At 39.0% G+C, this 13,103-nt stretch overlaps 2 protein-coding genes across 3 annotated transcripts; one reads left to right on the top strand and one right to left on the bottom strand.

The window, feature by feature from the left end:
* Nucleotides 1-350: 350 nt before the first annotated feature.
* On the top strand, nucleotides 351-2,107 carry LOC112785154 (BTB/POZ domain-containing protein At3g56230). Of its 2 annotated transcripts, none has more exons than XM_025828597.3 (3): nucleotides 351-702; nucleotides 798-974; nucleotides 1,619-2,107. In XM_025828597.3, exons 1-3 carry the CDS (start codon nucleotides 673-675, stop codon nucleotides 2,063-2,065), a joined length of 654 nt encoding a protein of 217 aa, XP_025684382.1. In that variant the 5' UTR covers nucleotides 351-672; the 3' UTR covers nucleotides 2,066-2,107. The 2 variants fall into 2 exon arrangements, with proteins under 2 accessions (XP_025684382.1, XP_025684381.1); XM_025828596.3 differs by having other exon boundaries at nucleotides 382-707.
* A 9,393-nt stretch (nucleotides 2,108-11,500) lies between these two features.
* On the bottom strand, nucleotides 11,501-12,785 carry LOC112785628 (uncharacterized). Its single transcript, XM_072230996.1, has 3 exons — nucleotides 12,168-12,785; nucleotides 12,033-12,126; nucleotides 11,501-11,781 (listed from the first exon to the last, which is right to left on the bottom strand). The coding sequence occupies exons 1-3, from the start codon at nucleotides 12,783-12,785 to the stop codon at nucleotides 11,501-11,503; spliced, it is 993 nt and encodes a 330-aa protein (XP_072087097.1).
* Between the last annotated feature and the right edge of the window lie 318 nt (nucleotides 12,786-13,103).

Here is a 13,103-nt window from a genome sequence, read left to right on the forward strand (position 1 = left end):
TTTGTTTGCAAAAAAAAATTAAAGACAAAAAATTTTTAACTTATATCTTAAAGACCAAAATTATACCTAACTCTTATTATTGTTGTTGTTACACCCGCAGCACCCAAATTGAGCCTAAAAATATATATCTAATCTAATTAGTAATTAAGGACTCTAACTGTAATTTTTGTATTTCTTAGACCTCGAATTGACTTGATCATTAGAGTTCTTGTAAATATATTTTTATTTGGCTTTAAAGCAATAGTTGACTAGTAACTATGTATCCAATTATTATTATTATATAGAAAAAAGATTAATATTATTGTACATTATTGTGCATGATGATATATGCATAAAAGGATTATTATCCTATGTTAAATTAGTTGAACATAAGATGGAAACCATTTATATATATAGGCCCCCCCAATGTTCTGAAGAACCAAACATATCCCCCTCTTTCTCCTCTTTCTTCTTCATTTCTTTAGCTATATTATCTTTATTATTGAATTGAATTGAAGAGAAGGAAGATAGATATGGATTGTTGTGTATGCACAAGCATGCCATTGATATTAAGGCCACCGAGGAACTCAATATGTGGGGCTTGTTATGAAGGAGCAAGGACCATAATCAACATGATCAACAATCTCGAAACTGAGAAAACAAAACAAAACACTAATCCCAATAACAATAATAATGGCTCTCTGGCTTCAAGGCGAAATTCCAGTAAGGCAAGCTCTAATTAATTTACTTCATATTATTTTATATATAATTTCATTACTTGTAATTAATTACTCATTTAATTTGTTTTTGTTGCACAGACATTGGATGATTGTATTAGATGGTGGTCAGAGCAGATAGATATTTTGAATCAACAAAAGGAGGATTTGGGTTTTCTTAGAGGCATTGTTGCTGCCTTCAAAGAACAAATTCACACCGATATACTTGTTAGCCCAGGTGGCCATGGTCTTCCAATACCTGCACATAAGTCTGTATTGGTCAGTTCGCTTCTCTCTGTTTTCTTTTCCCTGTTTAATGCCACCATTCATGCTTTCCTTCTTGCTCAAGTTACTTCTTAAGTATTAACATCATTTTCTTTATTAGAAATTTGTAAGTTTTATAAAAGATTGATCACACACTCCTTTCAAAACAATAAAAAAAAAAAGTGTAATTGTCATTTTTTAATATAGAAGAACAATTTTACCTTATAAAAGATTTAATTGAAGATTTACTTTATAGTTTGACATTAAAAGAAATTCTAGAGACCTAACATTTTTTAGTGAGATGTTAATTAACACGCCAAATTTTTTATAATTTATGAATTTCTGAATATATATGAATTTCAGCATCATTTGAATCTACATTACACAAAATCTGCATATAGATTAACAAAAAATATATGAAGAAAATATAAGAATTCAAAATTTTTATAGCCAACTTTCAAATATTGATTTAAATGTTAATATGAATTAAAAATAAAATTTCAAAAAGACACTTGGGTGATATTAATCGATAAATAGTTAATTCTAGTAAAAATATATACATATTGACCGAAAAATTATTATCCAACTAACTAATAACGAAGCTCGCTCTTAAATATTAGTAATAACAAACTTTGTTATGTGGAATTGTAATGATATAGGCAACAAGATCAGAAATCTTTAAGAACATGCTTGAGTGTGATGAATGCAAAGCAGCACCCAATAACCAAACCATAACCATACCAGACCTGAACCATGAAGAGCTATCATCTCTACTAGAGTTCCTCTACAGCGGCACACTACCTGAAGAAACAATCGCAAAGGATGTCTACGCCTTATCGCGCGCCGCCGATAAGTACGCCATCCCACATTTGTTAAGGCACTGCGAGAGGTATTTGCTGAGTTCACTCCACACTTCCAATGCACTCGAGACGCTTGAGATCGCCGACGTGTGTTCCAGTCACAATTTGAAGGAGACAACGTTGGTTTTCTTAGTTAAGAACATTGAGCATGTTGTGTCATCGCCTAGGTTTGAAGCTTTTGTCCATAGGAATCCACATTTAACTGTGCAATTGGTTTCAAGGGCTTTTGCAAATGGCTCCAAATAATTATGTTTGCTCTTCATTTACGTTAACTAAAGTGTTTATTAATTTGCCTTTTCTCTTTAATTTCTAGTAATAAAGTAGCTATTCAATTGTATATATACTTTTACAAATAATAGAGTTAAAAGCTGGCATTTTTTCCAAAATAAAATAAAAAAATTTTAACTCCAAAAAAAAAAAAATTAAGACATTTTATTTCACGTTTTTCATGAAGTTCATCAAAAGGAGTAGGGATAAGTATGATTTTGGTTCCGAACGTAGAGACCAAAAATCGATTTCGTCTCCGGCCTTTTTTTCGCTAAAAAAATGGTTCCTAAGGTTTCAGTTTGTTTTAAAATTATCCATTTTACCAATTTTATTTTTTTATTACTAAACTACCCCTCATTAAAAAGATTATAAAATAAAATAAATATAAAAAAATAAAAAAGAAAGCAAAGAAAGGGATACAGAGAAAGAAAGAAAGAAAGAAAGAAGGGGAGGGGGGGAGGGTTGGGGCGCGAGATTGGGGGGAGGGGGGAGGGAAGGGAAGGCGCACTGTCGCACCGCCATACCGCCGCACCACCGCACCACCGCACCGTCGCACCGCCGCCCTGCCGCCTGTGATCCGCCACTGCTCCTCCTCCTCACCCTCACTGGCCGCCGCTTCTTCTTCTTCTTCTTCTTCTTCTTCTTCTTCTCCGCACCGCCATATCGCCGCACCACCGCACCGTCGCACCGCCGCCCTGCTGCCTGTGATCCGCCACTGCTCCTCCTCCTCACCCTCACCGGGCGCTTCTTCTTTGACACTGCTCTTCCTCCTCGCTCTCACCGCTCGCCGCTTCTTCTTCTTCTCTTGTGAACTGGATTTTTTGTAGAATTTTTGAAATTTTTCTTAAATATTGTTGTTACTGAATTTGTTGATTATTGTTCAAAGTGTATGTTGCTTGAATTTTTTTAAAAGAAGATGAAGAAGCAGAGCAAGAATAAAAGAGAAAGAATTTTAGTTTTGAATTTTGTTGATGGTTCTGAGTTTTGATTGGTCTGATTTTTTTAGTTCCGATTTTCTGAGGTGGGGGTGGTGGAGGGTTCTGGTGTTGATGATGATGGTGGGGGTGGTGGTGGTTCTGTTTTGAGTTTTGTTGTTCTTCTCATGATGATGATGATGATGATGATGATGATGATGATGACCATGATGATAATGGTGGTGGTGGTGGTGGGTTCTTGTTCAACTTGGGCTTCTTGGTTGATTTTGGAGAAAGTTCTGATGATGATGATGACCATGATGATACTGGTGGTGGTGGTGGCTTCTGTTCTGGTGGTGGTGATGGTGGTTGATTTTTGGTTGATTTTGGGGTGAAGGGAGAATGGTATTTTTGTCTAAAGGACGATTTTAAAATAAACTGAAACCTTAGGTATCATTTTGGAGCGAAAAAAAGGTTGGGGACGAAATCGATTTTTGACCTCTACGTTAGGGACCAAAATCATACTTATCCCAAAGGAGAACAACGAACCTTGTGAGAATAAAATAAAAATAGTCTATTTTACTTACAACACTGTCTGTTTCACAACCAACCCTACTTGCTACGGATTGATTGGACTTGTCAACCCGCTTAAGTTGAATTCGAGCAAATTGAATATTTAGAGCAACTCCAACGGTAATTAAAATTGGAGCTCCATTTAATTTACTGTGTGAATGGAAGACTTTAGCATTTGGAGTGAAAGAGAAAAGAGTTCTTTCACATCTTTTAAAGTTGTAGAAACCTACTAAGAGAGACTTATTCTCTTTGAATAAAAACCAATAATATTTAGACATGTATTAACTTTATATATATATATATATATATATATATATATATATATATATATATTACAATTTACATATATAATTAATTATTATAATTATTAATAAATTAAACATGATTTAATTATTTAAATAATTATATTAAATAATTAAATCATATTTAGTTTATTAATAATTATAATAATTAATTACATTAAATAGTTATATCTTTATTTAACTAATAATTTATATTAATTATTTAAATAATAATTGTTCCGATCCAACCCATTTATAAGTCAGATTCAAGTTTTCAAGAACTGGCCCGACGGGTTCTCCAACTCGCCAACCCCTTTTTTTTTTCTTTTATCTCGCCAAAGCACCTGGACAGCTGGAAAGAAAGTTTTTAGAAAAGAGGATTTGCTCATGTGGGACCATTCGAGTACAGACTATATAAGGGGAGGGCTCTACCCCTCCCCACAGGTACGTCACCTACTCTAACCCTAATAACCGCCTCTTGTACGAACACTAACTTGAGCGTTGGAGTCCTTGCAGGTGGCTCCCCACATTCCACGCCTCGCCAGCTCGAAGGACCTTTATACACCTCATTCCCAGAGCCCATCCCAATCCAGTTTCCAGCGACTCACTGATCCTCACCATAACTGGATCAGATCCGTTCCGTTCCAGACCTGAGCAACCGAACATTGTCGCCGTCTGTGGGAACCTGAATTGAGCATGGCGTTGTTCCCGCCATCGGATGAGCTCCGTGAAGAAGGAGGAGCCCGCCTGAGAGCTCCGCAGGCGCCTCTCACGAGCTGTCGAGACCCGTGACGCAAAGAGGAAACCAACATTCCCGATCTCTCGAAAGGTGCCTTTTCGGGGGAACGAGAGACGACAACTTAAAGATCATGCAGGAACTCAGGCACAGGGTGCAGAACCTTAAACGCGAACTAGCGGCACGAGACAGATACCACCCCTCCCGAAGCAGAGACAGGCGCCCGAGCTTGTCCCGCACCTGTTCTCCCACCAAGAGGTCGGAAGGTCGCGGGAGAAACCTCAAAAGGAACGACGGGCGAACAGAAACCAATGCTCGAACCCGTTCCCACACTCCCGAGAGAACGGAGGGCCACAGGGAAACCTGGGGAAACAGAGGATGGAAAAAACAGGACCCCATCATCATGGGAGTAACCCATTTCCACCCCTCCATCCTTCATGTCCGGTTGCCGAAACACTTTGACAAACCGACGGACATGAAGTATGACGGGACTAAGGATCTTCAAGAACATCTCACGGCTTTCGAGGCCAGAATGAACCTTGAAGGGGTGGGTGATGCAGTAAGATGCCGAGTGTACCGGAGTTTTCACGAATAGAAAAATTTAAATGCCCAAATTAGGTTCCGAAAAGTTAGAACGAGAATTTTGAGATTTAAATATGATTTTTGGACTCAGTAGGCTTTTCTGAGTCAGAAAATGTGTTTTTTGCGAAAAATCGTAAAAAACTGCGAACCGACAGTTAAACCGGTTGAACCGATTCAAGTCTACCCGATGTTGCGCGAGAAAAAGTGAAAATAGTCAAAAACCTTAGAAAAATATTAGAAGTCATAAACCGGGCGTTAATTTTAAAGATTTGGCCCAAAGTTGGGTCAAACGGGCTAAAAACGCTAACAGATTGGACCGATCCCAAGTTAGGTCCAAACCCAACATATATAAGGGTTCATTTAATGAACCCATTCAACACACCACACACATAAACACACACACACACACACACCAGCTGCAAGAGGAGAGGAGAGAAGAGAGAAAAAACACTATTCATCTCTTCACTCTTTTCATCATATCTTGAGCTACGGTGCTCTGATTCGCGTGCCGTCAGTGGCTACGTGAAGCTCTCGCTAAGCCCGTTGTTTCTATTCAAGCTTTGTGGTAAGTCTCTCTAGTTTCCCTTCCCATTTTTCGTGCCCTTGTGAATTTTGAGTTTTAGGGTTTGGTTTTGAGAAAAATCTTATGTTTTGGGTGTTTTAGGTACACTCTAGCACTTAATTGTTGGTGGTTTTGGCTTTCAAAACTATAGGGCAAGGTAAGAGCTCTCTAAACCCTTGTGATTTTATGATTATGTTGAGTCCTAGATTGATTAGTGATGATTTGCATATATATATATATATATATATATATTTGGTGCTTGTTGGAGTCATAGTGGAGGCTTGCTTGTAGTTGGAAGCTAAACTTGTGCTCTTTTGGGGTTTTGGCATATTGGGAATCGGCCAAGGTATGATTTTGGTTTCCTCTATGTAGTATATAATATTCATGGACACTTAGCCTAGTGATCTATAGGATAAGTTTGGATTATAATGGTTGATGAGTTGTTGAATGACGATGTATGATGATTTGTAATGGATCGATGAATTTTTGAGTTTAAATATAATGAATGATTATGATATGATGATGATGAATGTTTGTGTGAAGTTGAGAAGTGGTATGATATATGTGATATTGATGTTAATGATATGGTAATGTGGTTGGAGAGGTTGAATGTGGATTTATTATAGTATTACACATTTGATGTTGATGGGTGAGAATGGTGAAATGTGATGGAAGAGTAGTATAAATGGTAAATTGTGACCCAAGAGGGTAGATTGTGTTGTAAATGGGAGTTTGGTATTGTGTTGGTTGGATGTGGTTTGAAAATTTGGAAAATTTGAGTGCTTGTGGAATTTGGTAAAAGTTAGTTTTTGGTGAACTTAGTCTGATCATAACTTTTGCCTCGGTTTTCAAAATTTGTTGAAACTGGTTTAAAATTAAATTTTATTGAAAACTTTTCGAATCGACATAAAGTTTGTAAAATTTGAAATTTTGTAGAGGAAGTTATGATCATTCAAAGATTGGTGTCAAAATCTGAAATTCTGCAAAGTTGCAGAATTTTGTGATTTCTGGTATGTACGCACGCACAACCCTGCGAGATTTACAACCTGTGGGCACGCACACGCAGGGAAAGGCTTTCTGTTTGCAGCACTAGCACAGCTTGTGCGCGTACATACCCAATGAGGAATTACAACCTGTGCGCACACACACGTTAAGAAGGTCAGTCTGTTAGGGGCGCTAGCACAGCTTGTGCGAGCGAAACAGAATTGTGAAAATTTTTACCTGTGCGTACGCACACATTTTGAAACTTCTCCTGGGCTTGCACGCGCACACCCCTATGCGTACGCACACGCCAAGTTTCTCAAATTTTAACTTTGTTTTCAACTATTCCACCTTCCCAACAAGATTGTAAGCTTCCGTGATGCCATTTTAAGACCCTTAGACTTATTTTTGGGCTTTGAAACATGGGAAAGGTCCTAGGGGGTTTTTTATTTGGTTTTCTTTTGAAAAGCTAGCGAATGGAGGTTTAGGTTTCTGGTGTAATGAGGGTGAGTTTGGTTGAGAGAGAGAGAAGGAAGAGTAGTGAACTGGGTGATTGCTGACAACAAGTTAAGAAAACTGATGAACTCTGAGTTCGGAAAGAAAATTATGAATTGATGATGGTGGTGATGAGTTGAGGACTCAGAAATGAATGATAATTCTTGATGAATGTTGAGAGTGTGCCAGGCACTATATCCTTGGAATAATTGTGTTTGAAAGAGAGTGTGCCAGGCACTATATCCTTGGAGTGTTAAGAATTAATAATGGAAAGTGAATTGAGATGAGGATTTATGATGACTAGTGGTGATTGGAGGTGGATGGACTTATGGGATGTGGAAAGTGTGTCAGGCACTATATCCTTGGAATGATTTATGAGGAATTAGATGTTGTTGTTTTTTTTTTCTCTGCCGCAAGAGTGTGCCAGGCACTATATCCTTGGAATGAGCATGCAAGTCTGCCAAGCACTATATCCTCGGAACGATAGTGTGCCAGGCACTATATCCTCGGAACAAAAGCGTGCTATGCGCTATATCCTCGGACGTGGCAAGAAAGGCGACATCCGAAAGGATGTGTCGGGTTGCCATTCATAGACCGACAAGTGATATCACGAGCCAATAGGACAGGCATTCATCATGTGCATCTATTATGTGTTTTGTTTGCTTTGCCTAATTGCATATCTTGCTTAAATGAATAATATGCCTATTTGCTAATTGTTTTACTCACGGTACATGTATATTACTTGTATTTTACTTGCTTGTATTAATTGTGATTGTATGGTGTTGAGGAGGTTCGGAAGGCGGTGGCAATGGGATCGCATGGAGGATAGGTTGGTGAATGCTGTGGGACAGCGGAGAAATGTTAGATTAGAAAATCCTTTAAGTTAGATTACCCTTTTTATCATTATGGTTTTAAGTTATGCTTTACGGTTTTAGCTCTACTTTAAGATGAATCTTGTGATAGATATGAAGTTCTAGGATTGCCTCTGGCATCCCGGAGTCTTATATCTTAGATCACTGGACACTGTTACCATACTGAGAATATCTGGTTCTCATACCATATTTCTGTTGTGTTTTTCAGATGCAGGTCACAACCCACCTCGGTGAGTTGCTTGGATGGTGACAGAAGCGGAGGATCCTATTACTCTTAGAGTCTTTTTGATTTATTTTGTTTATATATCTCTCACTTTTGTATTTTGTTTTGCCTAAAGGCTTGTATTTGAGAGAGGAAAAACTTGTATAAGCTATTTTTAAACATCAAATTCTGTTTTGTCTGTATACAACTAGCCGGCTTAAACTCCACGAGCCGTGGCTAGATTCTTAGGATATTATATATTTATCTTTTGTTATATTATATGTGTCTCTTGTGCGTTAAGTTAGAAGCTTCGTTAGTACGTCTTGCGCTTTTCAAATCCTGTTTTTGGGCAATATCCTTCATCGGGCTTCTAGAGTATATTAATTCTTTCTATATATTATATGTATGAGCTTAGAACTGTCGTAATCTCTGATTAACCTTTGCTTTATGGCGCGAGATAAAGTTTAGGCTAATTGGGGTGTTACATTTAGTGGTATCAGAGCGGTTCGTCCTCGTGATCCTGAGGGATGGATCGATTGTGCTTTATTGCATACTCTATGTGTCTTTTTCTTTGATGCTATTAGGTTATCTACTTGATATTGCATAGCACGCTTGTTTGTGAGTGCCTGTTTGGGATAATTGAAGTACTAGGCTTTTGATATTGAAACTGATCACCTTGATATCGATTGTTTGGTGTAGACAGGAACCCTAATAGCCACTCGCAGACGAGGTCGTACGCGTTCACGAGGAGAGAGTAGGAATGCGCAGCCGGCTGACAACCATGCCGAGTTCAAGCGGAGATGAAAGAACAAGAATTACAAACTCAGAATTATATTAAAGAAATGGAGATAAATTCAAAGGAAAGGGAAATGGAAAGGATGGCTAAGAAAAGGGAAAGAGAAATGGATATGCAAATACTTAATGCTGACACGTCTACAATGAGTAAAAACGACGAGCTCTTCATGAGATTTTATGTGAGAAAACAATCAATAAGTGGTTTATTTAATGGCTCCTTGTATTTGTAGAGTTAAGTAGTATGTTTATTTTTATTGAGTATTACTGGTATGTAATGTAATCTATTTTATTCATTTGTAAAATAACTTTTCAAATTAGTCAATATTATTGTGCCGTTAATGTTTAACAAAGTGATCGTTACAAAACTAGCCATTTTAAACTTAGACAAGAAAAAATAGCCGTTACGTAGCCGTTGCAAAACTAGCCGTTTTAAACTTAGACAAGAAAAACCTAGATGTTAAGTAGCTCTTGCAAAACTAGCCATTGAGAAGTAGCCTTTGTTGCGGACACACTTATAAATATCAACTATCAATGATTCAGCAACTCCATTTCAACTCTAGTTTCTCACCTCAAAATAATACTAAAAATACATTTCAAGATATGGCTAGAAATTTTGATGATATGTTTAATGAGACTTTGTATGGTAAAAGAATACGACGAGATAACACACTCATAGATAATTGGATCGATGAGTGTTTATTCGATGATTCAGAAGAAGAATATATTGATAGAAGCTCTATCCCAACTCCTCGTAGATGGATCAACAAAGATTGAAAAGCAGGACATGATCGCCTTTTCCAAGATTACTTTGTAGATGAGCCGGTGTATAATGTTGACATTTTTTCGACGGAAATTTCGAATGAGAAGACATGAGTTCCTTCGGATAGTAGACACTCTTTCAAATGTCTATCCGTATTTCCAACAGAAGGTCGACGGAACTAGAAGAAGAGGTTTGTTACCACTCCAAAAATGCACCGCTGCGATATGGATATTAGCATATGGCGTAGCAGCTGATGTTGTTGATGATTATATTGCATAGTCAAGAGCACTATAATTGAATGCTTGGAAAAATTTGTTGAAGATGTCAATTCGGTATTCGAGGATAAATACTTGTGAAAACTAAATTCAAATGCCTTCTACAAATGGCGGAGGATCGTGGCTTTCCTGGCATGTTGGGTAGCATTGACTGCATGCATTGTCAATGAAAAAATTGTCCAAAGGCGTGGAAAGGTATGTACATGAGTGGTTATTTGCAACCATAGTACTTGAGGTTGTAGCATCTTCAGACCTTTGGATATGGCATGTGTTTTTTGGAGTTTCTGGTTCAAATAATGATATCAACGTATTAGATCATTCACCAGTGTTCGATGATATTCTAAATGACTGTGCTCCGAAGGTAAATTATACTATTAATGATAATAATTATACTATGGGATACTATTTAGCAAATGGTATTTATCCTGAATGAGCCACATTTATCAAATTAATCTCAAAGCTACAAGGGGAGAAACGCAAGTTATTTGCACAATATCAAGAAGAGCAAAAAAAATGTGGAGCGAGCATTCGGAATGTTGCAAGCACGCTTTGCAATTATACGTGGCCCAACGCGCATTTGAAAAAAAATAAGAAGCTTGCAAACATAATGAGAGCTTGTATTATATTGCATAATATGATTGTTGAGGATGAAAGAGACACTTACGCAGGAAATTTTGCTAAAGACTTAGAGTATGACGATGTCAAAAATAGCTTATCACAACCTTAGCTGAGAAAGGAAGATTTTGCACCATACCATCAATTTCTCCAAAGAAATGCCCAACTTCAAAATAGGCAGCAACATAGACAGTTGAAAGAGGACATGATTAAACACATATGGCAATTTCACAATGCTTGTCGTCAACTATAGAGCTTAACTATGTTTTACTTTATATTTACAAGGGTAAATACCCTTTCCGGCCCCTGAGCATTTTAAATTGGGACATGTTGCACCTTTATCATCCAGAAACCTCAACCAGGTCCTCAACCATCAACATTAGTGGACGTATCGACCCCTGTGACCGGTTGCCAACAGGTTGCCTGGATGATGTGTCAGGTGGAGGCTGAGTTGTCAAATGCAGGTGCCACGTGTCACTAGAAGTTGTTGCAGGGACTAAAAACCCCCTCCCTGCCCAAATTGTTCTCAGCCCCACCGACAACACCCTCCACTCACCATCCCTCCCCAGCACTCCTCCACCACCGCCACCGCCGCCACCACTACAACCGCCTCACAACCTTCGCAACTCATGCGAGTCCTCCACCTCTTTTTCTTCCTCCACAATCTCCCAAAGCTTCACCCAATGGATGTTCTCTCTCCTGACAACACCTTCCACCACCACTACCACTACTCCTCCGCCACAACAACCACCACCAACGCCACCACCGCTTCTACTTCCCAACAATTTTGAAGAACTCTTTCACCTCTCCGAGCGTCAACTCACAACCAGCTCCAAATCCGGAGCCGGATTCGGAGCCGGTTATCTGCGGTGTAGACAAAATGGAAGCATCTTCTTTATTAAGCCTTGAATGCAAAAGCACAAAATAGACTTTCCAGAAGTAACTTTCACTCATATGGCAAGGACACAGTTCAATTCTGAGTGCATTCAATCTAGGAATAAGTCTCTCAATTGCCACCGCATGCTCTTGTTGTGCATCGGACATGTCAAAATCTACAGGTACAATGAGCCAAGAGATGCAATCAGAAATTCCAAAATTCACCATTATAAAACACTGAAGCTTGTATGATGACCAACAGAATTGAATTTAATTAAAATGAATTGAATTGAAACACTTATCACCTAAGATTAAGATTCACAACAAAAATGACTATAAGCAAGAACAAAATTGAAAAATGAAATGATGAACTAGCGATCTAATGCATTTCTTTGTTTTTTTTATTTAATTTCAAAAAGGAGGTTACCTTGAGGATCGTCTTCCTTGTCAATAGGAAAATCGAGCCAGGTCTCGGGATGCATAGCGATATTGAAGGCGAAGGACAAAACCTCGTCGGTGATCCCACGGCGCGTTCAGGAGCGTATTCCTCCAATTCAGGTCAGTGGTTCCCTCCGAAATCGGATCCGATGGGTTCAGGATCAGGTTGGTCGACGTCGGAATAATCGGGCCGAGAATGATCGGGAATAGAGTCTTGGTAGAGGTTGTGAGAAGGGGAAGATGAAGGGTTGGAATTGGAAGGTGGAGGAGGAGCGAGGAAACTAGCCATTCCCCAGAATTGACGAGTTAGGGTTTGTTTGATTTCATCAAGATCCTCTTTGACTCCACAGCCTTGGCCTTGATCCTCTTCATCTTCGTCGTCTTCTGGTTCCGATCCATGCGCATTATCATGATATTCATGTGGTTGGCTTGTGGGAGAAACAGCTGGAGGGTCCGCTACGACGTCGTTGTCATTGATTCGGAGGGAGTAGAAGCGGTGGTGGCGTTGGTGGTGGTTGTTGTGGTGGAGGAGTAGTGGTAGTGGTGGTGGAAGGTGTTGTCGGGAGAGAGAACCTCCATTGGGTGAAGCTTTGGGAGGTTGTGGAGGAAGAAAAAGAGGTGGAGGACTCGCATTAGTTGCGAAGGTTGTGAGGCGGTTGTAGTGGTGGCGGCGGTGGCGGTGGTGGAGGTGTGCTGGGGAGGGGTGGTGAGTGGAGGGTGTTGCCTGTGGGGCTGAGAACATTTTGGGCAGGGAGGGGGGTTTTTAGTCCCTGCAACAACTTCTAGTGACACGTGGCACCTGCATTTGACAACTCAGCCTCCACCTGACACGTCATCCAGGCAACCTGTTAGCAACCGGTCACAGGAGTCGATACGTCCACTAATGTTGATGGTTGAGGACCTGGTTGAGGTTTCTGAATGATAAAGGTGCGACATGTCCCAATTTAAAATGCTCAGGGGCTGGAAAGGGTATTTACCCTATTTACCAATTAGTGTAATCTTGAATTATATATTGTGTATTATTGCTATATATGAATTTTTTAATATTAATATTTTTTAA

The sequence above is a fragment of the Arachis hypogaea genome, chromosome 20, assembly GCF_003086295.3.
Source record: "Arachis hypogaea cultivar Tifrunner chromosome 20, arahy.Tifrunner.gnm2.J5K5, whole genome shotgun sequence".
NCBI lineage: Eukaryota > Viridiplantae > Streptophyta > Magnoliopsida > Fabales > Fabaceae > Arachis > Arachis hypogaea.